At 54.2% G+C, this 25911-nt stretch overlaps 13 protein-coding genes across 13 annotated transcripts; 6 read left to right on the top strand and 7 right to left on the bottom strand.

Moving 5' to 3' along the window:
- Nucleotides 1–104: 104 nt before the first annotated feature.
- Nucleotides 105–1027, top strand: CPAR01_02563 (uncharacterized protein; the record flags this gene model as incomplete). Its single annotated transcript, XM_060486850.1, has 3 exons — nucleotides 105–439; nucleotides 532–684; nucleotides 946–1027. The coding sequence occupies 3 exons, from the start codon at nucleotides 105–107 to the stop codon at nucleotides 1025–1027; spliced, it is 570 nt and encodes a 189-aa protein (XP_060354178.1).
- A 360-nt stretch (nucleotides 1028–1387) lies between these two features.
- On the bottom strand, nucleotides 1388–2410 carry CPAR01_02562 (uncharacterized protein; the record flags this gene model as incomplete). Its single annotated transcript, XM_060486849.1, has 1 exon — nucleotides 1388–2410. One exon carries the CDS (start codon nucleotides 2408–2410, stop codon nucleotides 1388–1390), a length of 1023 nt encoding a protein of 340 aa, XP_060354177.1.
- A 191-nt stretch (nucleotides 2411–2601) lies between these two features.
- On the bottom strand, nucleotides 2602–3351 carry CPAR01_02561 (uncharacterized protein; the record flags this gene model as incomplete). The annotated part of the gene is made up of 1 exon (XM_060486848.1): nucleotides 2602–3351. The coding sequence occupies one exon, from the start codon at nucleotides 3349–3351 to the stop codon at nucleotides 2602–2604; it is 750 nt and encodes a 249-aa protein (XP_060354176.1).
- A 946-nt stretch (nucleotides 3352–4297) lies between these two features.
- CPAR01_02560 (uncharacterized protein) lies at nucleotides 4298–4921 on the top strand (the record flags this gene model as incomplete). Its single annotated transcript, XM_060486847.1, has 1 exon — nucleotides 4298–4921. The coding sequence occupies one exon, from the start codon at nucleotides 4298–4300 to the stop codon at nucleotides 4919–4921; it is 624 nt and encodes a 207-aa protein (XP_060354175.1).
- A 1772-nt stretch (nucleotides 4922–6693) lies between these two features.
- CPAR01_02559 (SPFH domain/Band 7 family protein) lies at nucleotides 6694–8053 on the bottom strand (the record flags this gene model as incomplete). Its single annotated transcript, XM_060486846.1, has 3 exons — nucleotides 6694–6987; nucleotides 7039–7622; nucleotides 7693–8053. The coding sequence occupies 3 exons, from the start codon at nucleotides 8051–8053 to the stop codon at nucleotides 6694–6696; spliced, it is 1239 nt and encodes a 412-aa protein (XP_060354174.1).
- Nucleotides 8054–9872: 1819 nt separating this feature from the next.
- On the bottom strand, nucleotides 9873–10172 carry CPAR01_02558 (uncharacterized protein; the record flags this gene model as incomplete). Its single annotated transcript, XM_060486845.1, has 1 exon — nucleotides 9873–10172. The coding sequence occupies one exon, from the start codon at nucleotides 10170–10172 to the stop codon at nucleotides 9873–9875; it is 300 nt and encodes a 99-aa protein (XP_060354173.1).
- Nucleotides 10173–11035: 863 nt separating this feature from the next.
- On the bottom strand, nucleotides 11036–13841 carry CPAR01_02557 (UDP-glucose,sterol transferase; the record flags this gene model as incomplete). Its single annotated transcript, XM_060486844.1, has 6 exons — nucleotides 11036–11912; nucleotides 11987–12337; nucleotides 12393–12756; nucleotides 12814–12974; nucleotides 13028–13697; nucleotides 13757–13841. The coding sequence occupies 6 exons, from the start codon at nucleotides 13839–13841 to the stop codon at nucleotides 11036–11038; spliced, it is 2508 nt and encodes an 835-aa protein (XP_060354172.1).
- A 588-nt stretch (nucleotides 13842–14429) lies between these two features.
- CPAR01_02556 (uncharacterized protein) lies at nucleotides 14430–14969 on the bottom strand (the record flags this gene model as incomplete). The annotated part of the gene is made up of 1 exon (XM_060486843.1): nucleotides 14430–14969. One exon carries the CDS (start codon nucleotides 14967–14969, stop codon nucleotides 14430–14432), a length of 540 nt encoding a protein of 179 aa, XP_060354171.1.
- Nucleotides 14970–16068: 1099 nt separating this feature from the next.
- CPAR01_02555 (FAD-dependent monooxygenase) lies at nucleotides 16069–17923 on the top strand (the record flags this gene model as incomplete). The annotated part of the gene is made up of 2 exons (XM_060486842.1): nucleotides 16069–16538; nucleotides 16594–17923. 2 exons carry the CDS (start codon nucleotides 16069–16071, stop codon nucleotides 17921–17923), a joined length of 1800 nt encoding a protein of 599 aa, XP_060354170.1.
- A 119-nt stretch (nucleotides 17924–18042) lies between these two features.
- CPAR01_02554 (blastn match against entry EMBL) lies at nucleotides 18043–19241 on the bottom strand (the record flags this gene model as incomplete). The annotated part of the gene is made up of 2 exons (XM_060486841.1): nucleotides 18043–19180; nucleotides 19234–19241. 2 exons carry the CDS (start codon nucleotides 19239–19241, stop codon nucleotides 18043–18045), a joined length of 1146 nt encoding a protein of 381 aa, XP_060354169.1.
- Nucleotides 19242–20088: 847 nt separating this feature from the next.
- CPAR01_02553 (ATPase) lies at nucleotides 20089–22556 on the top strand (the record flags this gene model as incomplete). The annotated part of the gene is made up of 3 exons (XM_060486840.1): nucleotides 20089–20213; nucleotides 20275–22144; nucleotides 22209–22556. 3 exons carry the CDS (start codon nucleotides 20089–20091, stop codon nucleotides 22554–22556), a joined length of 2343 nt encoding a protein of 780 aa, XP_060354168.1.
- Nucleotides 22557–22891: 335 nt separating this feature from the next.
- Nucleotides 22892–23524, top strand: CPAR01_02552 (uncharacterized protein; the record flags this gene model as incomplete). The annotated part of the gene is made up of 1 exon (XM_060486839.1): nucleotides 22892–23524. One exon carries the CDS (start codon nucleotides 22892–22894, stop codon nucleotides 23522–23524), a length of 633 nt encoding a protein of 210 aa, XP_060354167.1.
- A 995-nt stretch (nucleotides 23525–24519) lies between these two features.
- On the top strand, nucleotides 24520–24954 carry CPAR01_02551 (uncharacterized protein; the record flags this gene model as incomplete). The annotated part of the gene is made up of 1 exon (XM_060486838.1): nucleotides 24520–24954. The coding sequence occupies one exon, from the start codon at nucleotides 24520–24522 to the stop codon at nucleotides 24952–24954; it is 435 nt and encodes a 144-aa protein (XP_060354166.1).
- Between the last annotated feature and the right edge of the window lie 957 nt (nucleotides 24955–25911).

Below are 25911 nucleotides of genomic sequence, written 5' to 3'. Positions count from 1 at the left end.
CGACACTTGGACTTAGTCATCCCTTGTTTGCTTCACATCGTACACAAAGTACACGTCACGCCTCTATCGTCAACTGCCGGCCTCCACCTCCTCCTGCGCCCATCATGTCTTCCCACTACAACTCCCACTACACCCTCCCTTTGCCCGTCCCCTCCCACAAGGGCCAACACTACCCAAGCTACAGCAGCACCTACTCTGTATCGCCTCCAGAGACAGATGAGTCCGTCAGCTCTGGCACCGGTCCATCATACAGCAACAGCGGCTACTCTGGCGGCTACTCGGTGGCCAACTCCAGCTACGCCGGAAGCAACAGCGGCGACTACGAGAGCACCCACCACTCGGCCAGCGGTGTCGACTTCAACGACTACATGCAGGACCGCTTCGCCCAGACCTTTGACCCCATCCCTCTTGACCGCAACATTGCGGTCCAGGCGCAAACGTAAGTTGTTTCCTCCGTGTGGCGTGCGGCGCATCCCATATGCGGCGGCGAGACAGAACAAAGAGGCTAACGAAGAGGAATGCAAAAAATAGATCCGGAAAGCTCAACGCAAAGCACCGTGAGCTGCTGGAGCTGCAAAAGAAGGCGCAAGCTCGTCTCGCAAAGACGCGCGAGCGCTTCAACGAGGGTTACCGCGACGCTCAGGACGTGCGCGCGGACCTCGAGTGGACGCAGAAGAAAGTCTCGTAAGTTGCACCCTTTTCTCTCTCCATTGCCTCTTCCGGGACTCCGGAAAAAATTCAAAGGAGAGGCAAATTCTGCAGTACTGCAGTATGCGGTCCCAGAAGTTTTCCCCGCGAACCAGTGGGGAAATATCTGAACCGGATTGCTGGTCCGATTGAACTGCGGGACTGCAACATTGGGCGTCGGAAAAGGAAATCTTTCGGGGGGTAAAATCTGCGAGATCTGAGACATTGCGGCTAACACGCGGACCTCTTTTTGTGCAGATCGCTCAAGAGCAAGACTTCTCGCAAGCACACCAAGGAGTACAGCAAGGCCCGCGCTCGCTATCCGTCGCCCGAGTACTAGAGAATTTCCTCTGGTATTCCGGGTGGTTTGCTGCGGATTGAATTGCGAAAGCTTCTCAGCCGCGCGACACCGACGACGTTGAAAGCAAGCGGCGAGCTTCTCCTTCTTTTTCAGCCTTGTTTTTTTCAGCGTGCCATTTTCAACTGCGACCAAAAGAAAAAAGTTTCAGCCTGCCGTCGTCACCACCACCACCATTGCTACTACCACTGCCACCACACCACACAAAAACGCACGACATACATACATCCCTGCCGACAAAACTGCAGGAACGAAGATACCAGATTCCCGGAGATTTACTTTGCATTTGATTTTCTTTGGATGAGCGCACGCCTCCCTCCATCTCCGCTTGTTTACTTACCACTATTTTTTTCTTGGGTACATATTGGGCTGGCAAGCATGGGAGGGTAAGAGAGGAGACAGGGGCCCTAGGCGAACCTGACAGCCGGGACGGCTTGACGCGCAGCGGCACGGCGCGGGGCGAGCATGGGGGGCCCGCCTAGCCGCCCATCTCACGCTGCTTTTGCGACGGGCAGGGCGGCAGACATGCGAGCTGCGAGCTGGAGCAGGGTCGAGTGAGGAGTGGGTTGAATGGGGAAATATCATTCCCAAGCGCCCGGTAAACCTCCACACACACACACGTACATGCCCTGGGCAGTTTTCCCCCAGATTTGGCAGACGTAGGGCTGCTGTGGGGTTCCGACCGACCTTCTTTTCACCTTTCGCCTTGAGAGAGAGGGGGGGATGTTTTTGTTGCACGAGATGATTATGAGACATGATTGGATGAATGGGAAAATGATTTGGGGCGGCTATGTTGTTAAAAGTACACCTCACCCCCTCCTTCCGAGGGCAACGGGGCCAGGGCCAAGTAGCCCGGGGGCTGCAGTAGTTGTTGGAAGGGTCTCTAGGCCGGTAGAATGGCTCGGTGGAGACCGGGAGGGAGGGGACGGGAGACAAGGAGACCAGGCCCAAGATGAGGGTACGGTACAAAATTGTTGGCAATCTGTTTGGAGGCGCTTGTCCTCTTCGGGGCGGTGGGATATTGCTCTTTCGGGAAGGATAGCGACGGGGAGCTGGACGTGGGTCATGTTCCTCTGACCCTCTCGGTGGTTCTGTAGCGACGACAGGGTATTTCTCCGTCTCGGGATTCATAGTCATATCATACTCTCTTCTTGTTCGGTCGTGGTAGCCCTTTGCCGGGCTGCTGGTCCACGATATGTCCACCGTAACAGTACCGTCGTGATCCGGAGTCCTCCGTAATGCCACCGTAAAGGACCCCCCAGGCCTTGGCCAAGTCTGGGGGGTCCCATATATCCAGTGATATATCAGGTGATGGATGGGCCATGATATTTTCCCCTGGCCTATGTCCCACACGGATATGGACATCACGTGACGTGGTCGATGAGGTAGTCGGTGAGTTGTCTGTCGGTATGCCAAGTCGCATGGTTGAGAAGGCATCCAGGTGAAGGTGAGGTAAGCATATCGATATATGTTGACCACACACTGGGTACTGGTCCACACACCACTCAGGTGCCAACCCATGCCACATTGAACATTGATAGTCCATCGACGTTCGATCAAGCCTTCTGAGCTTGGGTACCCCTCGCCACCCAAGTCCCCTTGGACAGAACCCCAGCCTTCTTCTCGAGCTTCTCCCATGGGTTCTCATTCGACGCGGGGTCGTAGTAGCCCTCCCACCAAGGCTTGCCATCATTCCTCTGTTGCTGCTGGTAACCCCCGCGACCACCACGCTGGTGCTGGTGCTGATACTGCTCGGGGCGTTCCCTCGTCGGCATCGTCGTCGGAGCGGTTCCCATTTCCTTACCCCACGACGCGTCGGGCCGTTGAGGTAGGGCCGATGATGTTGGGAGAGAGTAGGTTGTGCTCTGTGCCTGCGGTGCTGAGGCTCCGTCATCTACTGCCGCACCTCGGTTGGCGAGTTCGTCTATCAAACCTTGCGCGTGGGCAAGGGCCGGGGCGACGGTTGGGTCTGAGTAGAGATTGGCGCCGCCTTGCTCTGCGTCCACGTCTTCTCCGGCGGCAGCACCAGCGCCGGCGGCGTTGCTGTCGTCTTCGTCATCATCGTCGAGGTCTATCTCATCGGCGTTGGCGGCGGGCGCAGCAGCATCCTCGGTCGTTGTCGACGAGGGAGCGGGGCGTGGAGCGCGAGGGGCGAGTGCGGTCTGGTTCGCGCCGGTCGCGGAGGAGACGGCGTCGGTGCGGTGGTTGTATTTGCGCTTCTTGGCGGCAGGTTGGGTCCCGAAGGAGGCGAAGCCCATGAAGGCTGCCATTTCGGGGTCGATTGCGAGGGAGTCGTCTTCGTCCATTGTAGGCGGTGAGGAGGTTAGTCACACGGGGTCGGTTGGGGCGTCGTTACGAAAGGGTGCTCGCTGCGGGAGAAGTATGGGCGATGGCGTTGGAAAAGAGATGTTGGTATGGATAAAGTAGGCCAACTTCCTGCAGGAAAGAAACAGCTCTGGGCGATGTGGGGAGGGAAAAAGGCAGTCAGCCAAAGAGGAACAGAAAAGGAGCTTTGGGCGCGGGAAGAGCCGTGGACTTTTCTCAGAGAGAGGGGAGGGAAGAAAGAGGGAGAAAAAATGTCGAATTAAGACCCTTGTCCGGCACTGGCCCGCTTAATTACAGCCTCGTGGGACCGGGGCATAAGGTACCTTAGCTAGGTAGGGAAATAACTTGGGGGCTCCAGACTTAAGTTTCAGGGTCTTTGAATGGCATGTCGTCGATAAAGGAATGACGGACGCCATGTTCGGGTATTTGCGGCTGTAGATATGGGCGAATGAGAGAGCAATATTTCATTTGCGAATCAAAAGCATTGTGTGATGAGTGCACAACTAATACCGCTACATCCCAAGGTGCTGTAGGGTAGGTAGGCACAGAATGGGAGAGGAAGGGGGAAATGCTCGAGTCTCAATCGTCGGGCCGCTGAGTCGCTGACATCATTTGAAACGCGACGTACTCCGTACCCCTGGCGCGGATCCCGGAGCTTGGGGCCATGGTTTGCGCTTGTCTTTCAACTTCATTCCAACATTTTGACAACGACAACCTCTTCCGTAGAGACACCGAATATAGCGGCACCACTTCGAATCGCAGTCGCGCGTGAATACCCGAGCTCTAAAACGCGACATCTTACGGGAAACCACCTCCTGACAGTGTTGTCAACAGCGACAATCCCAAGAAGCTCCACACAAGCTCCGAAGCACAACTTCAACCTCCACGACATCCACCTCAACATCTTTGCAAAAGATACAGAGCATCATGGCGTCCCCACCAACAACAGTTACCCTCCGCTCCCCCTCAAAATACACAGCCGCCTCCTCCCCATCACCATCAACCTTCTCAGCCCCGCCCCTCGAATGGCTCCTCCGCACCTGGTCCGTAACCCACTCCACCCTCGCAATGTGGCGCGACGCCCGCAACGTCCGCATCTCCTACGCCTCCATGGCCCCGAAACCAGACGGCACAGCCCGCATAGACGACCTCGTCGAGTACGAGTCCAACAAGACGCCCCACCCCTCCACGGCCGTCAAGTCCGTAAAAGGCGTCGATACCGCCTGCGCCGTCGGGGATACTTCCGTCTGGGACTGGAGGGGGAAAGGGTGGTTGTTCTTCGTGGGCAGTCATTGGGAGGTTCTCGGATGGGGGGAGAGGAGGATCGAAGGCAGTGGGGAGGTGGAGAGGTGGGCTGTAACGTGGTTTGCGCCGACGGTGTTTACCAAGGAGGGTGTTGATATCTACTGCGATCGCAAGGAAGGGTTGAGTGCCGCTGGGTATGAGGAGGTTATGGGCGCACTGAAGGGCTTGGAGGCCAAGGAGTTGGTTGGCATGGTGGAGAAGGATATGTTGCCTGTTGAGATCGCGTTGCCCTGGAAGGAGGCGTGAGTGTTGTGTGCTTGGATACTACGTTGCCCGGTTCAGGCGTGTCTTTGATTGGAGTTTGTATAGTAGTGATATAATACCTAGGCTGAGCATCTATTCTTTCATATAGAACCTATCACAATAACAAACAAGTAAGCTCGCAGCTGTATAGTAGTGTACTATAAATTTCTTGCTTCAGACTCTTCAAGCACTTATCAATCTTTGTGTAAAAGTCTCAAGAAATGAGTCTGACAAAGTTCTGATAGGTAATGAAGGCATCCATTCTCTCCCAAAGCCATCGTTCCGAATAGATTGCCACCCCAGCCACCATCAGTGACCAGAAGTCAAGACATGTCAACGTAGTTCGACAACTTGTTACAAGACTATCTAAGCAGCCGACAGTATTCTGTTTTAGTTATAGGCCATGATATCACTCTGCCTTATCATAGAGAAACTCTTCAGGGTGTTCCTACTCAAGTTGATTTGTCTCCCAAAATCACTACTTTGGATCATTCATAATACACTGCTTCCTAGACCCCGTTAGTGCTAAAATAAAATAAAAAGCATATGAAAAAATGTCGACGACTTATTCTGAGACTGCTTCAGCGTACGTCTAGCATCTTGTAGAGGAGGTATAGAGGTATTCTTCGTTGGCGTGATGCGTTCTGCTGTCATTCATAGCAGGCTACTAACCTACCCATATTCGTTCTTCATCTCTCGTCACGCAGCTCCTGGTTCACGTTCGCCCACGAATACCCCTGTCAACTCTCAGTTTTCGCCCTATGCACATCACTCACCCCTTCCCATTCTCATTCTCATCCCATCCCACTCTATTCGATCAATGCTCCAACCCATCCTCCTGCCCAGCTCTCCCTACCTCATTCCAAATCACTCCCATTTCCGTCATCAATCAAACCAACTGGCCCAACGACTCGAGATTCGAGGTTCAGCCCCTTTCGTCCACCAAGCCTCCAAAATGCTTTTTCCATGCCACCGCTTCAGCTGATCCGGCCTACACGTTTAAAATCGGCCGTGGTCCGAGAATCAGCCACAGACTGAGGGGTGGTTATTCATCTTTTTCCGCTACTCTCTCTTGATACCGACCTTCCTTGTCAGTAAATAAGTCGACTGACTCTTGGATTCGTTGATGCACATCATTGGCTAGGCAACCAGGAGTTGAACGCATTGGTTCTCGCTATATCCTCAAGGCAGCTTCAGACCGTCAATTTCCAGTTTCTTGCGAGCTCAATTCTGTAGATTTGATGGCACATGGCAATATGGACTCATTGAAAATTGCGCTGATTCCAAATGTGCGATATGAAGCTGATCTTACAGAAGTCCGTGCATGCAACAGGATAAACAAAGACACAATTTCGAAATGTGCAGCAAAGTAAATCAAGGTAGAGATTCGTATTCAATTTCAGTACCATTATGATTATGTCCTCCGAGTCAAATTTCAAGCGAATGAAATGGGTATACTGCAAAGCCCGTCCAACGTGATCATGCCGATTTGAGCTATCATCTCCCGGCAGGCCTCTGTCCATCCTTACCCCACATCTCTCCCGCGTGCTACAAGTACATGTTTTTTTCTGGTTTTTTCTATTTCGTTGTATGGAATTATTCGTCGCAAAGGGGTATTTGAAAAATCAATCGTGTCGGAGTATCGTGAAACGAAGGGGTATTGACGTCGCAGCAAGAGAATCAAAGCGTAATTGGTGACAGCCGTAAAGGGGTCGGCTTTAGTGTGACCAAGCTATTCCCCCACACGAGACCTCAAGTCAGCACTCGGTGCGAACTCAAATGTTTTCGATGACACGAGAGTTAATGGCTTGCTGAAAGCCGGAATCCTGACCTCCAAAGTCGTTGAAGTCGCCAGTGCCGTGGTTGGCACCGCTCGACTCGCCCGCTTGGTTGTTGCCGCTGAGCGACTGCTGAATGTTGGGCATGGTCTGGCCAGGACCAGGCAGGAAGATGACCTTGCTGTTGGAAGACTTGGCCATCGCCTGCATGGCTTCGAGGTAGCGGATCTGCATGGCAGGAGCAGACGACAGAATGTCGGCAGCCTGGCGCATGAGCTTGGCAGATTCGACCTAGATTGTGTTAGTGATGAAATGTAATCATGTGAGATTTAGGATGCGTACCTCAGCCTTGGCTGCGATGATCTTGCTCTCACCAATACGCTTGCTCTGGGCGGCCATGGACAGCGACTCCTGCAACTCTTGGCTGAAGATGATGTCCTTGATGAGCATGCTCTCGACCTGAACACCCCATCCGGCAGCGACATCCTCGATGATCTCGCCAATGGACTGGGCAATCTCCTCACGACGCTCAATAACATCCTGGAGAATGCGGGCACCGACGACGTGGCGGAGAGTGGTCTGGGTTCGCTCCATCAGAGCCTGGCGCACGTTGGAGATACCGAAGGCGGCTCTGTGAGGTGCGACAATGTGGTAGTAGATGACAGAGGTGAGATGCAGGGTGACGTTGTCCTTGGTCATGCAAGTCTGCTGGGGAACCTCTGCCATTTGAATCTTGACGTCGACCTGAATGAGCTTCTCGCTGAGAGGGTTGACCTTGACAAGACCAGGGTCGACGGCCTTGTAGAATTTGCCAAACTTGGTGACGAGACCGACATTACCCTGGTTCACGTTCTTGTAAGGGTTCGGGCAGACGATGCAGCAGGGGATGGCACCAAGAGTACCAATGCAGGCACCGAAGGTGTTGACTGGTGGTGATGTTGTGTCAGTGGTTTGCGATAGGCTTGGAGGTGAGGCGGATGCAAGGATCAGACTTACTCATGGTTCCGTACCAACCCTTGGGGTTAGCATCTTCGGCGACAACTCTGGCGTAGCTGCGCTGGAGATCCTCCTTGGTGGGAGGCTGGACCGTCATCTCATTGTGAGGCTTGAAGCCGCCCTGTCCAAGACCGAGGCCGCCACCGTTGGCCGTGGTTTCGCTGCGCTCCTCATAATCGGGTGCGCGGGCCTTGCCCGTGGAAGTGCTCTCGTGTTGCGGGGCGCTCATCGTAGGCGAATGCGATCGAGACGAGTTGGCTTGGAGAAGGTGTCGTGCAGATGTGTTGGAAGAAGAAGCTTGTCGAGTGCGGGTATCTAGATGATCAGAAGCTTCGGAGGTAGATTCTGAGTGATGAACCATGTGTGCTAACCAAGGTACGATTTGTGATGGTTGGGGGTACGAGGTTCTTAAGTAGACGACGTCTGGGGTAGGTAGGTACAAAATGGAGATGTGTCGAGGGGAGAATGAAGACCGGGGACTGCACTAAGAGTTCTAAGACCAAGGGATCATAGACACCCGACGGGTCTAAGAGCAAGGGTCGAATCATTCCGTAGGACATGGAGGACACAGGGTGGGCTGTGTTTGTGCCCAGGAGCTCTTTCCTTGGGGTCATCTTCTTGGGGCCTTCTTTCTGAGGTGGTGGTGGCACTGAGCTATCGGCAAGCGCGATGATAGGCGGGAGAGGAGAGGAGGCAGTCGCAAACCGCGAAAAGGAAGCTACAGGAGCCGAATGGTGGAGCAGGGGTCTCGCAGCACCTCCCTCAAGACTCACTAAGGTGACAATGATATCGCAAAGTGCAAGTACGAAGCTGGAGGTACCTGCCCCATGTTCCAGTTGGTTGCCCCGTCTGCGTCCGTGGGCTGTTGAACAGGGCAGGGATGTGAGCACCAGGGAAGGAACGCTGGAGCCATGCGGGGCAAACGTGCCCGATGGTGGAGAGCACCTGCACTGCCCGCGAAACTCCAACATGCGGTGGCCCATGCTCAATGTGAGCTTCCTTCCCTTCACGGTCACGACGTTCTTTCTGCCTGCACCAAGGTAATCATCTTGCTGACTGTTTCTTCTCGGCACACATTCCGCATCATCACTTGCATAGGTACCTTACCTACCTAGGTACCTACACCAGGACAGCCAATATGTTGAAAAGATCTTGTGGTCATGGACGGCCTCAAAAAAAAAAAAAAAAAAAAAAAAAAAAAAAGGCCGCAATGCTAGCAGAATCGACACCGTTGCGACGGCTTGACTTTCCATATCGCGCCCAATCGCGAAGCTGCCGGTCTGCCGTCTTACCTTCAAGGTCCCTACACCCCAATCAGAGTGACATGGTTGTTTCTTTTTTGCCCGGATAGACAGCGCGACTTTCACCTCAACTGCGCGCATCGACCAAGTGTGATCGCCCGACTGCTTCCAAACTTTACCACGAGGGCAATGTCGCTGCTCCGCCCTCTCCATTCTTCGCTGCCTAGGCAACAAAAAAAACCTCACGATCCGATCCCAACGATCCGTCCTTGGTGGCAGAGCGGTGGCGGACCCAATCCGTCCTTCAATCAGCCTTGGCTACAGCCAAGACACGCCGCGCACGGGGTTGATTGCTGACTGCTCAGGGCGGGCTGACGGTTGTGTTTTGGCACCTTTGCACTTCTCCAACCTCTCCGAGAAAAAGTGCACACCATCCCATCCAAACACGCCGTCTGATCTCGACAAGCTCCAGGCGGCTGTCTGTCTGCCAGGGGCAATTAAACCACTGAGCCTGCAACTATCGACCAAAATGTCACACGCCAACGGAGAACGTTTCACACATCATTCATCTCTGTGTCATGATATTCGGGGCCCTGTCACCCCAACATGCACAACAGCCAATCAACGTCCTCTCGCGTGCCGACTTCCGCCAAGGGAGGGCATGGCAGAGTGGCATGATATCATGGAACCCCAGCGCCGAGATTTGGAGAATCCTACACTACGAATACTATACCCTCAAGTCAGACATCGTGATTGTTCGCCGACTGCTTTCGGTCAATAATTGCATGGCATAGCGAGTGGCTTACTTTACCTACCTAAGGCAAGGTATTTATTTATCCGTTACCTAACGGCTCCTGCGGCCGGTAATCACCCACCAACGGATCCTTCATCGCAGAGCCTCTCTCAAAGTCCGAGGAATTTGGAGACCAGGGAATGACTTCATTGACTCCGCTCTTGAGAATGCGCCTCCAACCGCTCGTGCATATTCTTACATTGTCCTCCGTAAGGTAAAGTGGTGTCGTCTCCACTCAATCTACCGTCGCCGCCCAGCTTCTGGGCAGAACGCCATTCACAAGTCTCAGCCTCCGGATCGGCCAATCCACGCCGGCCGCATGTCTCCACCCTTTCCGAAAGTGGCCCTAGCGTCTCTCCGGCACGCGTGACCCGGCACTGCCCCGCCAATATTTGTCGCCCGGCGAACTTGGAGCAAGAGCTTTCAATTTCTGCCTTTCCGCGCATCAATATCTCTTGGGTATTTAAGCAACTTGACATCATCCTCCGGATTGGCCAGAATGTCGGCCGATCCTCCGCCTTCATCCCGACAAACCAACACCAATTTCCGGTGGCGACGCGCGGGCGGCTGCAATCTTTGGCCGACTCTCACCGAATCCAGCACCCGGCGAGACCGTCTCCACGTTGAACCCATCACCTTCGTCACATGCTTCCGCAGGGCGAACCCAGACTCCACAAGGCTCAAGTGGTTGACTGATTTCGTTCTACATCATCCTTGTCGTCTTACTGCGTGGTCTCGTTTGCTGTGTAAATGTGGGAATAGCTGAGCTTTTTTGACTATTCCCTGATAAGCTCAGCCACCAACGAATGCCCCGCCATCGAATCCTTCCAGAAGCCTTCCTTTTCCGCCACCCCTGCGCCGCCGTGCATCCCTTGTCCACGATCTTGCAATTCCATCGTCATTCCCATCTTGTACGAGGTTGACTACCTAGTACATAGGAACTAAGCTGCAGATACGCGGTGCCTGATCATCCGTGCCACTATGGTTTTATAGATCACTGCCACGGTCCCGTATAAGTCAATGTGGCAATGGCTGTGTTGGGGTCATGATACCTACCCCAGATGTGGAGGAGCCGCATTCCCTAGACAAGGTAAAATAACCCGTATGAAATAAGCTATCGAATTCTTCTAGAAGAGCCAGCATGTGGGGTATCCATCACGGGATGATGACGGTCTGGTTCCTGGTTCACTTTTGAGCCACCCTAATCCCATGCCTACCGCAACGCCTTACAAGACACATCCAAATAAGCAACAAGGAAACAGCCATTTTGCTGACAGCTTTTGCCATTCCAATAAGGCAAACTCATTCATCACTGCCCTCTAGTCCCCTTCATCCCCTCAAAATCCTCCACAATGGCAGCATGATCCATCTTCCACCCAGGGCTCATGGACACCATCCAATCTCCCTCCAACAACTTCTCATCCTCAATACTCCTCCTCGTATCCGCATACGACGCAGCCCAGATGCTCCTATAAATCCCCTGCGCCGGGTAACTAACCAATCCAAACGTCGCAGCAGTGCTCTTCGTTACAAGACTAGCCACCCCCTTCCCAAGCCCCTTGGCCGCCCCCAGCGCGCCCTGCTCCTTTTTGCCCGTGTACGTGTGCACAAAGATGTCTGTCAGCCCGCCCTTCATGTCCTGGCAGAACGTCTTGCCCGCCACCGAGACGCCGCTGCGGAAACCCTCGACGGCGTCGTGCTTGCGGACGGGCTCGCCGTACAGGTTCGGCACCGCGCGGAGACCCTCCGTCACGGCGAGGGGTATGTCGACGAGTAGACCTTTCGTCGCGTTGCTCGCGAGTTTGCCTACGCCGTTGGCTGCTGCGGCTGCCATGGCGCCTGGTTTTGCGCCGTTGGAGGATGATTCCTGGCTACCCCTGGATGGCGGCGGCCGGGCCGAGGAAGTTTTCTCTCCGGTTGCCGCCGCCCCGTCTGGGACGCCGACGCCGGGGAGGGGCAACATGGCGAACGCGGGCGCTTGGCTGTGTCTTTGCGTGTTCTCGACTTGCTGCTGCTCTTCGAGGTTCTCGCCAGACTCGCTGGTGCGTTTGTATTGTTCAAAAGGCTTGACAATAACGTCGGCTGTGGCGCCTGCCATTTTGACGATTGTCGAGATGGAGGCTGCTGATACTGCCGTCAGGGGGTCCCATCTTTGGTTCTCAATGTTTGTCGGTTTCGATCGATATCTGCAAAAGAACAGTTTCAGTAACAAGCGTCATAGAGAGGGCCCTTGAATCGAGTGTATGAATTAACCACGTACGACTTGAGCTGCTTCCGCTGCAATTTTCCATTCTTGACCAAGATGGACGCGACGGGTCTACACATCTTGACCTGTTTCTTACCCCTCCCGTAGACCAGCGCCGCGGGCTGGTCAGAGAAGAAGTCGCAGCCCATTTTCGACTGTGGCAAGTTGGCATGGAAGGCGTCGACGGCGGCCTGGACGCCGTCCTCCCTCTGCATTGCGTCGGCGAGCTTTCTGGCCGAGCGGATGGCGTCCGGGGAGAGGCAGAGCTGGATGGCCTGGATTAACTTTTGCGATGTGAGGGAGCGGTAGGGGATGGGGTCTGGTCCTGCGCCAGCTTCTGCCACGACGGCGCCCCAGAAGGGTTGGCTATGGGGGAAGTGTCAGTGAAACTGTGGCCCATGTGATCCTATTTTCTACTCACTCTCCGAAGAAGGGAACAATGGTTGTAGGCTTTCCGTATCTCAATCCGCAGGCTGTAGTACCGGCGCCGCCGTGGTGGATGACAGCGGCGACTTGCTGGAATAGCCACTCGTGCGGGCAATCGCCCACGTAAAATACGTTGTCCGACTCCTCGCCGGTCAAGTTGCTCCAGCCTCTCGAGATAATGGCTCTGACTCCTGTCGCCTTGATTGCGCTGAGGACCATGGTCATGAGGCCCTCGATTCCGCCAACCACGATACTTCCGAATCCGACGTATATGGGTGGTGGACCGGCCTTGAGAAAGGCTTCGAGGTCGGGAGGTGGTGTATACGGCGCAGGGTCGCGAAAGAAGAAGCCACTAATGTCTTGTTGCTGATCGTTAGCTTGACTCTTCATGGTAGATTTCTTGATGTAGAACATACCAATGTGCGGACCCCAATCACTGGGCTTGGGCACGAGAGACGGCGACCAACAATATGTGAATGGGACTTGCAGACTTTCCAGTATACGATGTCCCTCGGTCGACGGAACAGGTTCCAAGCCAAGTGACTGGACTCTCCACGCGTTGACAAGATCTCCCAAGCTGTTTTGCCGTTAGCAACATAGCCACTCGCCTGTGAAGAGATACAATCTCACCCCTGCCATGTCAAAAACTCAACAGCAGAATACGAAGCATGATTTGTACTCTTCTTATCCGCCTTTGAAAACCCAATATTCGCCAACGGATGCGGAAACGCCTTGGTACTGCTCCACGGCATCGTAAACATCAAATGCACCGGGATTCCCAGCGCCTGGGCGCAGTGCACGTGGGCGAAGCTCGGTGGGTTGGCAATAATGGCATCAGCAACAAATGGCACGTTGGAAAGGGGGTCAGGGTGGACGCAGGACCGCCAAAAGCCGTCGAGCATCTCGACGTACATGTCGCGCTTCCGCTGGATGATGCCCGCGCGGATCTGCGACATTTTGGGGATCAGGGAGGGTGACTCGACCATGTAGGCCATGAGATCGGCCGGGTCGCCGCCGACGGGGAAGAACTCGATCCTGTTTGGTGAGGCGGAGGCTGGGACGGAGTTGTTGGATTCGAGTACAAAGGAGGAGAACTGCGGGTGCGTTGCGATGCGGACGCGGTGGCCTGCTTTCTGGAGGGCGGAGGCGAGGGCGAGGAAGGGCTGCACGTCGCCTCTGGAGCCGACGATTTGGACCACGATATTGAGTGGTATTGGCCATTGACGTTGAGGTGTGTACTGGGGTGTATACTCAGGCGGTGTCTGGTCTTCGGCTTGCGTTGAGCCGGATGGTTCGCCTTCTATTCACCGCGTTGAGTGTTTGATTTAGGGTTATGACAGGGTCTTGGGGCTGCTTTACCTTCGAGGTAGAGGTCCTCGAGCCCCAAGGCCGAAGCTTTAGACTCCCTAGAGGATCCAAATGTCTCTCTCTTTTCGCCTTCCATGTTTGCGTACTTCACGTGCTGAATAGCTGTGTGATGTTGGAGGTGGATAGTAAAAGAGGACGTGGGGAATAAAGTAGGAGACAGGGAGGGGCAGGATCAAGTACATATAAAGAGACTTAAGCATACGTTAATCCACCTAGTACCTTGCCGCATAGCTTCCTGGGTAGGGCCGCGTCAGGAAGTCGGCTACTCTCAGGTTAGCCAGTGGATCTACTTTTTACCGTCAGCTACTAGCTAGGCATCTAATGTCATGGATACGAAATGAGCGGCCCGAAACTCAACTGGTCTCGCTGCTTCGGGGTGACCGTAGAGCGAAGGGAGGTGTTCCCTGCTGCTTGGAAAAGTCTGATGGTAATCTCTGTCCATTTTCTCGTAGTCGCTCAAGCGATCTTGTTATTATTCCACGAGACTTTTTCTCGAGAGAGGCCGGATATTGCCAGAATCAAGATTATTTGCTCAGTCTCACGAGCACTCTTGTTTCCAAACTCGATAAATCTATGTATCTTCCAATAAAAACCCATTATCCCCTCATTAACCCCAACGCCATACGAATGTGCAAAGTAGATGAGTCTATTACCCGCGGTCCATCTAGACACTCTCTTCTCGACTATTTGGAAGACCATCCAATTCAAGCTTATCCTCTTCCGATTCCTGCTTCTTCACCGTCCTCTTCATCTTCCTCGACGCGCAACAAAAAGCGCACCCGTGAACAGAGCTCAGAAGCCACAGCAGCATGCTAATCCCCGCAATCCAAGCACCCGCAGCAAGTCTCGACTTGACATCGCCCGTAACGTTGATACTCTTCTCGCCGCCCACGACCATGGAAGAAGACAGACCGCACAGCGCGGCCCAGAGGACGGCCAGCCCGAAGTCCCATACAGACCAGGCGGCGTGTGTAACTGTCGCGAAGACGTGGTAGGCGCATGTCAGCGCTGAGAGGACGGCCGGGACGAGGGCGTAGATCCAGGGCGTTCTCTCGAGGTTCTCTGTCGGCAGGGTGCTCCAGGAGCCGAGCGTGGCGGCATAGAGGCCAATCGTGACGATGGCGAAGACGAATTGGAGGATTCGGATGCAGGCGCGGACCCAGAGGCCGAAGGCGCCTGAGAGCTGCCAGTAGTCTGTGTTCATGGCTCAGCTCGTGGTATGGGGTCTATGTTTACAAGCTGTAAGGCACTTGTAGAGGAGAGAAAGTCTTAGGACGTTGATGTGTTGGTAGGAGGCGAGATAGGAAGATGTCTGGATTCAGAGGAGAAAAGAATTGGAGATTGATGGATTGTAGGGATTTGAGAATGGAGGGCGAGGAAGAGGAAGAGGGACGAATTTCGGTACTCCTTTCCGGGGAACGAAAAGCCAATGGATCTTTATCCTGGCCACCACTGGTTGAGACGTCTGGAAAAAGAAGAGACGCAAATTTTCTTGACGCCGCCGCTCAAAGTCATCGGGTCACAGAATTACTCCTTACTGTATGCTTTGGTGCGTGTAAGTCGTCAGCGGGGTCTCCCTCGTCCCTGAATCATGGCGATGAGCCAATCAAAACATTTCCGCATTCTGTACGAAAATTCGCTCGTTTTCGATACGATTATTCTACGAGCCATGAAGTCCGGCCCCTGTTTTAGTCTCCAGCCTTAAACCCTAGTTTTACCCAATTCCCCCCTCCCTTGTCCTAGAATAATTGTCCAGTAACGAGTCGCAGTACACTTGATGACTGGGATTTAGATTCTGTTTCTGTACAAGGTCACCGGCAAATGGCAGAACACATGGAGCTATTCGGACTTGGCGCGGCGTACGGCGGTCCTCACTTTCTGGGAGGTGGCTTCGAAGGCATATCGTCATCACAAATACCGACTTGTGAGTGGGCTTTTTCTTAATACCCTGTTTTCTCATGCCTTATTACACTAGCTACAGCACATTGTACGCGTCTCGGAGGCTCGGCAATCAGGGGAGATACCCTCGTGCCCTCCGCGCCGTCGACATAGCCCTGTGGAAACTTTCCGTCTGATGTGACTTGGACCGGGACAACTAGTATCGTGACGAAATTGGTACTGAACATCTGTAGCGATGGCAAATGTGACGAAAGTGGAATGTCGTTCAACGATACGAAAATGAGAAGATGGCGGAGTCCACCGTTCTGATATAAAAATGCCCATCGAGACCGCATCATGGCCTTTATCATTGGTAGTATCTCACAGGCACGCACACAAGCCCGTCACCTTCTCTCGTTACCACAATGGCTGCCAAAACCGTCATCTCGTTCCTGGTAACCGTCTGCGCTCTAGGCATCTCCGCGCAGCAGACATGCAAAGTCACCCCTGACGATGCTGCATGGCCGTCCGACGAGGATTGGTCGAAGCTGAACGCAACAATCGACGGTGTTCTCATCAAGACTCGACCCGCCGCATCCTCCTGCTACGCCGGAAACCCGTTCGGCTCCTTGCAGTCGTGCGAAGACGTCGAGAAGGGATGGGGATACTCCGCCTACCACGCATCTCTTCCTGAGTCCATCGACTCCTCCATCTACGCCAACAACTCGTGTCTCCCTCCGAGTGAGTCCGCGGCCAAGGGTTGCGAGATTGGCGGCTCGCCGCAGTACGTTGTGAACGCCACGACGGAAGAGCAGATTGCCACTGCCATGGGCTGGGCCAGCTCGCGGAACATTCGCATCGTCATCAAGGGAACTGGGCACGATCTCAACGGCCGGTAAGATGTCTTCAATCTCATCCCCAGAGCTTTCAGTGCACTAACCTGACTCTAGCTCTTCCGGCGCCTACTCGCTGTCCATCTGGACTCACAACTTCAAACAACTCGGATACCACCCCGAGTGGAGATCCCCCAGCGATAATAGAACCGAGGCGGCACTCACCTTGGGAAGCGGCCACAACTGGGGCTCTGCCTCTCGAGGAGCAGCCAAGTTCAACAAGGTTGTTGTCGGGGGCGTTGATGAGACAGTCGGAGTCGGCGGACACATGCAGGGAGGCGGTCACGGTCCCCTCTCGAGCACATACGGCCTCGCGGCAGACCAGATCCTGCAAGTGCGCGTCGTGACGACCGACGGCCAGATCCTTGTCGCCAACGAGGCGCAAAACCAGGATCTTCTATGGGCAGTCCGCGGCGGAGGCGCCGGCCAGTACGGCCTCGTCTCCGAGTACGTCATCAAGGCGAACCCCCCACCGGGCAATGTTGTCTCCAGCGGCATTCAAGTGTCGGCCGCGGGCAACGACACTGCCTCCAGAGAGGCGGCCTGGAGAGGTGCCGCAGCCCTGCTCGCCAGTGTGCCTGACTTGATGGACGCGACTCTCACCGGGACCGGCATGTTAAGCGCCGGAGCTCTACCTGCCAACTCGTCCGAGACTGTCCGCAAGGTCACCGCCTCCATTGGCTTCTTCGCGTACAACACGACAGCAGAGAAGATGACCTCGCTCCTCGAGCCCGTTAGAGCTCGCATCCTCGCAGAGGTGGGCAACAAATCTGTCACAGTCACCCTGAGCGAGCCGTCATCGCAGCCTGACTTTATGAGCTTCTTCGAGAGCCTGAACACGTCGCCCAGCGCAGCCGGGGCTGGGATGATGACGAGTCGCCTCCTCGGACGCAAGGAACTCGCGGAGACTCCGGTGTCGGCCGTCTCTGCGTACCTCCAGCGTCTCAGCGTGCCGCAGAACCCCACGGGTAGCGCCCTCATGGTCATCGGTCTGCAAGGCGGGCTGGGGCCTCGCAACGTCCCCGAGGTGATGCGAGGTGCCCTCAACCCGATGTGGCGCTCTACGTACATCCACCTGATGAGCTACGGCGCATCGGCGGATCCTAACGCGGCGCCCCAGGAGGCTCTCGACGGTGTCGCGCAGTGGCTGGAAGAGACCAAGGAGCCCGTCTGGCGCGAGTGGGCACCGGGTGCTGGCTCCTACATGAACGAGGGCAATGCTTTTGACTCCATGTTCAAGGAGGACTTTTACGGTACTTCCTACGACCGTCTAGTTGAGATCAAGAGCAAATATGACCCTACCGAGAGTCTGTTCGTCTTGTCGGGCGTCGGAAGCGATGCTTGGGATTACAACCTCAACAGTGGCAAGTTGTGCAAATCGGCCTGATTTGCCCGGTCTAGTGATGGTATTTCGATGACCGCTCGTGATTGGCTTGGCTTCGGTATCACAACTAGCTGTTTTCTGCCCTTCTCTTGTAGATAGGGATATCATGTTTACTGCCATAATCAAAACTTGCTTGGCTCTTGAGGTTCTCCCGGCCGTCGGTGGTCATCTCGTTGTCGTGAATCAGAGTCTCGTTTGCTTCGTTCGTGCTTCATCTCACCTCTTCCGTCATGGCGACTCCTTTCATCTCTTCTGGATCGCCTATCGCTTTCGTCCCTTCTTTCGTGTCTGTGGCTTCTCTCTTCATGATGACGGTTCCTGCCTCGGACGGGCCCATCGTCTCGACTGGATCGAGGATGGCGTTCGCTGTCCCTCCTTGAACGGGATCTGGCTTCACCATCGTCCTTTTCACGAGACGTATCTCGAGGGTGGCGTTCCTCGTCCCTCCGCCGCTCTCGTCTCCGCCGCTCATGTCTCTCCTTTCGCTTCTCCTCCTTGCGCAGCTGCTCAAGTTCTTTCTGTCGCTCAGCTTCAAATCTTTGGCGCTCCTTTTTCACCTCTCTTACTCTGGATGCTCCTATCTTCATCATGGCAAGAGGATCATTCGCTACTATCCTCTGTTCGTCTCTCTTCTTCCTTCCTGGGTCTTCGTTGCCAAATGCGTCCTTGCCGGCGGGCTCGAGCTCTGCGAGTTCAGCTCTTGACCCAGATGCTGCGTACCAAGGGCCGACCATACCGTCCTTGCCGGCCGCATTTGATAATCGCATTGTGTACTGGTCCTCCATTTCCTTCTTCCTTTTTGCCGCTTCCTTCTCCGCTTCTTCATTCTTTAGATGACGACCCTGTTTTCGTTCTTCGCCAAAAAGATCAATGTGCCCAGCTGCATCTACGATCGGCGCAGAGCTGGTTGACTTGCGCAAGGTCTCGTTGGCTGTTTGCACGACGCCTGAACGCTCTCTTGCAACACGTAACTCAAAGTCAGTGTCGTCCTCGCCAGCGCGCTTGCGCTTCTTTCTCTCCCTGCCGAACGAACCGGCATCACGGTCCCGATGTCTTGGCTCATCATCAGGGGTTTCTTCTGTTGGAGGCAGTGGCGGTGGCTCCTCGCCCCGTAAGATAGCTAGTCGGCGCTCGGCATCGACTTCTTGCATGCGCTGCTCCTCGGCCTCCTCCTTGGCCTTTGCGGCAGCCTCATCGCGACGGACACGGGCGATGTTGTCCGCATTGTAGACGTTCCAAGACTTTTTACCCAGTAGGTGTCTGTTTATCAGTTAGATTCTGGCTGATCATACTGGTCGACAGATGTGACTTACAGCGGCATGATTTACTTGGGCCCCTGGAAAGCTTACATTACCAAGAGGAAGCTATGAAAGAGTTGATGTAATGAGGATGATGGCTCGCAACCTATGAGTCCGAAATGCGAGCAGCTCCAGTGAGTCCTAAAAGAGACTAGACTACATCTCGAGCCAATCGACGTCATTAATTAGGCGGCAGCTGGAGACCTGAAGTGGGTCATGCCTGGCGACGGCAGCTGCGTGCCCCACTTCACTTTGACTTGCACCTTCCCGCCGTCAGTCAATGGAACTGCTGCACATGTCACAATGGAATTTGCTGAACAACTTCCTTGTCAAACTTAGTTACCTTACAACAAGACTCGTCCCGTAGATACTAGGTAATGACACGAGGTCAACGCTTGAAAATGATTGGACACCCTCTTACACTCAAGTTGCGCAGGCAGCAACGCTTCTGCAAAGAATACATCTGGATCCTCAAACTGGCCAGAGTTGAAACAGACTGAACACGGTTACAAACCACGGGTGAGATCCACCTAAGCATCAGCGCATCTTCCATGCCATTCGCTGCAGCAAGGGTAAGGTAAGGGTCCCCTCGATACGTACCTGCTTCGCCTTGTGTCCATTTGGCCCAAACAAGGTTTAGCGCTCCCCGGGCCCAGGGGACTTGAAGCGAAGACGAAGCCGCGCCGCCCCTCCAACATGCACCATTCCACCTACCATTAGTGTACATAACCTCCCCTCCGTCATCCTCACCGTCTGCCTCAACACATCTCAAGAACAAGAAACCAGAACAACCCAGCTGTACGAAATCGTAACCAACCTCACAACCAAGCGATCCCATCTTTTCTGCCACACCGACCGAGCGCCTCAGACATGAGCTTCCCCGAGAAGCCGCTCCCCCGCGGCCAGCCGCAGTCGCCGAGACAGCCCGGTGTGCGGCTGAGGATCGAGAAAGTCAGGGACAAGGCCTTGCAGACCCAGCTTATTTATGCCAACGTGTAAGCATCTTTCGAACACGCAGTCCCTCTTCTCTTCCGCTGCTAACCCTTCCCCTCCCAGCGCAGGTGTCAGCTACCGAGACTTCGCCCCGAGCCGCGACGGCCAGGACATCAACATCCTGATTCGAGCCAGAGACCCTGTCCGAGGAACAGTACGAGAGAACGTTGTCAGAGCGCGGCCAACACCCGAACTCCCCGAGGGCACCATCAGTCTGTCCGACCCGCAACGATCATGGCTGAAGATCGGAATGACCGACACCTTCGAGGGTGAGGTGTACGATGCGAACAGACAAGGCGCAACTCACCTCGAGGCGATGGACCTCGAGCTGTCCTGGGCCTCGATGAAGAGAGACCCCAACTACGAGTTCAAGCACGAATACCTGGCCAAGGTCTTTGAGCGTTTCTTCCAGATGCACTTCTTCGCCCCCGGTCAGCGCACTCTGCTGGACATTGAAGGTCTCAAGATCTTTGCTACCGTCAAGACCATCACTTTTGCTGGAGGCAAAGGTCCCGACGCCGTCGTCACATCATCAGACCCTTCTGCCCGCGGATTCTTCAGCACGAACACGCTATTGTCCTTCTTCAAGGGCGCCGAGTCGGATATGAAACTTCAGGTCGGTGAGCACCAGGGTAACGCCAACCCCATTATCTCGCCAGACTTCAAGTTTGAGGATATGGGTATTGGTGGTCTCCAGGACGAATTCGCCACCATTTTCCGCAGAGCTTTTGCTTCTCGCGTCTTCCCTCCCCAGCTGGTAGCGAAGCTGGGTATTCAGCACGTCAAGGGTATCCTGCTCTTTGGCCCCCCTGGAACCGGAAAGACGCTTATCGCTAGACAAATCGGAAAGATGCTCAACGCTCGTGAGCCCAAGATTATCAACGGTCCTGAGGTTCTCAACAAGTTTGTCGGTCAATCTGAAGAGAACATTCGAAAGATGTTTGCGGATGCTGAGAAGGAGTATAAGGAGAAGGGCGACCAGAGTGGTCTTCATATTATCATTTTCGATGAGTTGGATGCTGTCTGCAAGCAAAGAGGCTCCGGTGCCGGTGGCGGCACTGGTGTTGGTGACAGTGTTGTTAACCAGCTTCTCACCAAGCTCGACGGTGTTGACCAGCTTAACAACATCCTGCTCATCGGTATGACCAACCGTAAAGACATGATCGATGAGGCGCTTCTGCGTCCCGGTCGTTTGGAGGTTCAGTTGGAGATTAGCTTGCCCAACGAAGAGGGACGCAAGGAAATCTTCATGATTCACACTGCCAAGATGCGAGACAACAACATTATGGATTCCAAGGTTGACCTGGCCTCACTGGCAGCTCGCACCAAGAACTACTCTGGTGCCGAGATCTCTGGTGTCGTCAAGGCTGCAACTTCATTCGCCTTCAACCGTCACACTGAGGTCGGCAACAGCGCCAAGATGAAGAATGATGTATCCGCGATGAAGATCACCATGGACGATTTCGACAACGCACTGACCGAGGTCAAGCCGGCTTATGGTGTTTCTGAAGACGAGCTGGCGTTTGCCCTTGGCATGGGAATCCTCCAGTTCAACAACAACATCCCCGCCATTATCCGCACGATGCAGGGCTACATCGACACAGTCAAGGAGTCAGATGTTCTCAACAGGATACCAGTCCTTCTTCACGGGCCCCCGGAGTCAGGCAAGACTGCTTTGGCCGCCCACACCGCCTCCCTTTCAGACTTCCCCTTTGTTAAGCTCATTTCGCCTCAGCACTTGACTGCTTTCCGAGACGAGTTTGGAAAGAAGGACTACCTCACCAAGGTTTTCACCGACGCTTACAAGTCTGAGCGTAGCATCGTAATTTTGGATAACTTTGAGCAACTCATTGAGTGGAACCCAATTGGGCCACGCTTCTCCAACACGGTGCTCGACAGACTCATTTCCCTCATCCAAACCCAGCCACCAAAGGTCAGTTTCAGTTCTTCTTGCTCATCTACTTTTAGATGGATCAATCGTTACTAACTCAATGTAGGGCCGTCGTATCCTCATCATGGTCACCACCTCAGAACGCTTCGTACTCAGCAACTTGGGTGTTCTTAAGCACTTCCGCAGACAGATTCCGGTACCCGCCATCTCTGATGTACGCGAACTTGCCCAAGTCCTGGACCAGTCAGGAATGTTTGGTGGCAACGACATTCAGACCGTCATCCAGTCCATACGCAATGACACTCGGTCGGACAAGATCGGTCTTGGCATCAAGACGATTCTTGAGTCAATCGAGGAATCAAAGATTGAGGCATCCTCACAAGGCACCGACATGCTGGAGAGTCTGTCAAACAGGCTTGTGACGGCTATTTCCTCCAATGCCCTAGACGAGTAAAGGGACTAGGTGGTTGCATTACAAACTATAGAATAGACTCTGAATACAAGAAGTCGAAGTTCCCCAGGCATAAAAAACTTCACAATAATCATACATACAAAGCAGAGTATTTCAAGTGCCTTGATTTCCTCGATGATGATGAAAAGACACCCATGAAGCTTCGAGGAAGGTCTTCCGGCTTATGTAATCCAATCATTTCTGCGGGGCGGCCATTCTGACCCGCCGCACCTGGTTGAGCCAGCGGCGAGGTCACAATTCACGGCACCAAGCTGAGCTCCCGCTGCGGTTTCGCAGTTTCAACCTTCCACCATCAACCACCCACCAACCCACTCGAGATGGCCGACAGAGCACGATCAAGATCGCGCTCGCCTCGGCGTGATCGAGACAGAGACAGAGATAGACCACGGAAACAAGGCGGTTTCAGATGGAAAGACAAGAGCCGCAGAGACGACCGCGACGACGGTAACGAACGAAGAGGCCTGGAACGAGGCTACCGCAACCGTTCCCGCTCCCCCCGTCGCGACCGCGATCGCGACTCGGACAGAGATCGCCGCAACGACCGCCGCGGCGGCGGAGACGACAACTACAGACCCCGCGACTCGGGCAGAGATAGAGATAGAGACAGAGACAGAGACAACAAACCCACCGCCAGCGCCTCAAGCTCGAAGGATGCGCCGACGAAGCCCAAGAAGGAAAAGTCTGCACCCGCGCCGGCTGCGGGCGGCGGCGAGGAGATGATTATCGTGCACGTCAACGACCGCCTCGGTACCAAGGCCGCGATCCCCTGTCTGGCCTCGGACCCGGTCAAGATGTTCAAGATTATGGTGGCGCAACGGGTCGGACGGGAGCCGCACGAGATTTTGCTGAAGCGCCAGGGTGAGCGGCCGTTCAAGGACAATCTTACGCTGGAGGATTATGGTGTCAGCAACGGTGTGCAGCTGGATCTTGAGGTTGATACTGGTGATTAAGAGACTCGGGTTATGGATGCAGGGGGGGGGGGGCCTGTTGGATGGTCTCTTGCTGTGGAGGACTCGTTGAAGCGTGCGATGGTATGGTCACAATCGCAGCTTTGTAACGATTGGATTACCTTATTCTGGCGTTTTGGGGGAAAAGAGTACACTATGGAATCAGGTCTGGAAAGTCTAGATGTCACCGATACCCGTACAAATACTATGGTATGCAAAATCCACATAAGATCATTGCTCGAGAGCTCAATGTATCATCCCTCAAGGTCCACGAATACGCGCCCAAAATTTCATCTGATCGGCAGTAGAGCCTTTATATACCCCTCCAAGTCCATTCCTGTCACCAGCCAGGAGGCGCCCGTCTAGGTCGATGGGTCAGGTCAAACTGGCTGGGTGGTGGAATGGTTTATGGTGAATCGACAATTAAATTCTACACCAACCAGCCTACTCGACGACAGGCTAAGCGCGGACGATTACATGAGTTCGAATCCCAGCATGAGCACCAAGAGATGTAGCCCCAGTATCAGCACCCGGGGGGTGAACTCTTTTTTGCCGTCACCTGTACTTTGGTCTTTGCCCACTGCCTCAGAGCAAATCAATTGGATTTTGAAGCTTTTGTCCTTTAAAGCGTCAAGTAAAGCCCGCTACGGACGTATGTAGTGTCACCTTTGCTTGGTTGTCTGACGTCCAATGTTGAAGTTGTGCTTCACCCTTGGTTAAGTGTCAGGTCACATGACCCCGCGAGTTCGCGTCAAATGTCCCCGCTTGGACCGTCGCGCTTGTGACGCGCCCTTGTCTTGACATTTGACCCAACCTTCGCCGTTGACTCAGAAAGACAATCTCACACGCGTCTTATTGCCTCGACTCCTATCACTTCTTGTTTCTCAGGAATATTTCCTCGTCACTCTGCAATAATCTTCTAAAAAAGAAGCAAAAACTGAAAATTCACGACGCCCTCAGCAACACCCTCTCACTCATCTCACACTTACACCATCGCCATGACCACCACCACCACCAAGAAGACGTCCGCGACGCGCGACATCATCTCAATATCCATCCCAGAAGGCGAAGGCATGAAGACACAACTAGACCGCATCGCTCGCTCAAATCGCACCGCGTACGAGAAACGGGTGTGGACCGCCCTGTGCCAAGTACCAAAGGGTCAGATCACGACGTACGGCATTCTGGCGGCGCATCTCAAGTCGTCGCCGAGGGCCGTCGGCAACGCGCTGCGCCGAAATCCTTTCGCGCCGCAGGTGCCGTGTCACCGGGTCGTTGCTACGGGCGGTGCTTTGGGCGGGTTCAAGGGCAAGTGGCCGAAGAACGGGGAGGGGATCACGCTTGATGAGAAGAGGATGCTGTTGAGGAAAGAAGGCGTCAAAATTGATTCGAGTGGGCGTGTTCTTGGGTCGCCTTTTGTGGCCTTTATTTGAAATCGTTAATGAAGCCAAGTTGATGAGCAAGCATACAAGTTTTCATGATTCTACGAATCTTTCTAATCCATGGCGGCTCTTGATGAGTTGCTTTTGTGGACAAGACCATGAATACCCGGATACACGTTTCTACGTATGCGGGTTTCGTGCAGATGCGTCGGCTAGTTAGTGGCCTGGGAGCAAGTCTTTCCTAGATCGTTGGGAGTATCCAGTGTAGGATTGTGGTAAAGGGACTTGGCAATGAGCGGCACGGCACGCAGGCTGCACAAACACGTACCCGAATAGAAGCCCCTTGCACTCACAGGTCAACGATCGGAAGACATTTTTGGAAGCAGAAAGTCTTCATGTCGATCTGAATCCGTGCGGGAAGGATCGGGAGGTACAGTAATGGATGGCCTGAGAAGGAGGAGTGAGGTACTGGGGTCAATTCTCTTGTTCTCCTGTCACTAGAGGATCTAGAGGCATGTGGCTGAGGAGTATGCAGAAGGAGTCGTATACGAATTCTCATAAGCCCTCAAGTCTCGCTCAATCTGACTTCATTCGAGTATCCATCAATGATTTCCCCCCTACATCGTGGAAGAATCTGAAGGAGCTACTTGGGACGAGAGCGGAGGATGCTGGGCGTTCAATGAGATGCGTTCAACCCCGCAAATGGCAAAGATGAGGTAGCGTTGCAGAGGCACCCGCCACCAAGTGTGTCACGATCTTGAGAATCCCCTTACCTTGCCTTGGGTAGCATTGGCCGTGCCGAGCACGACTATGCCAAGCGACTGCTACATGCAACTAGCTCATCAAGTGATGAGTGACATTCAGCTACTGAAGAGAATCTACCACGTTACCTTAGTACTTCTCGCAACAGGAGAGGTTCAATTGGACATCTTGACAGCAGAATTCAAAAAGTCAAAAACAACAGGAGCCGACCGAGGGTCAAACACCGGAGCCCAAATAGCACCGGAA

The sequence above is a fragment of the Colletotrichum paranaense genome (genome assembly GCF_030867605.1).
Source record: "Colletotrichum paranaense strain IMI 384185 chromosome Unknown Scaffold_2.1, whole genome shotgun sequence".
NCBI classification, from domain to species: Eukaryota; Fungi; Ascomycota; class Sordariomycetes; order Glomerellales; family Glomerellaceae; genus Colletotrichum; species Colletotrichum paranaense.
This window is presented reverse-complemented; position numbering and strand designations above follow the sequence as displayed.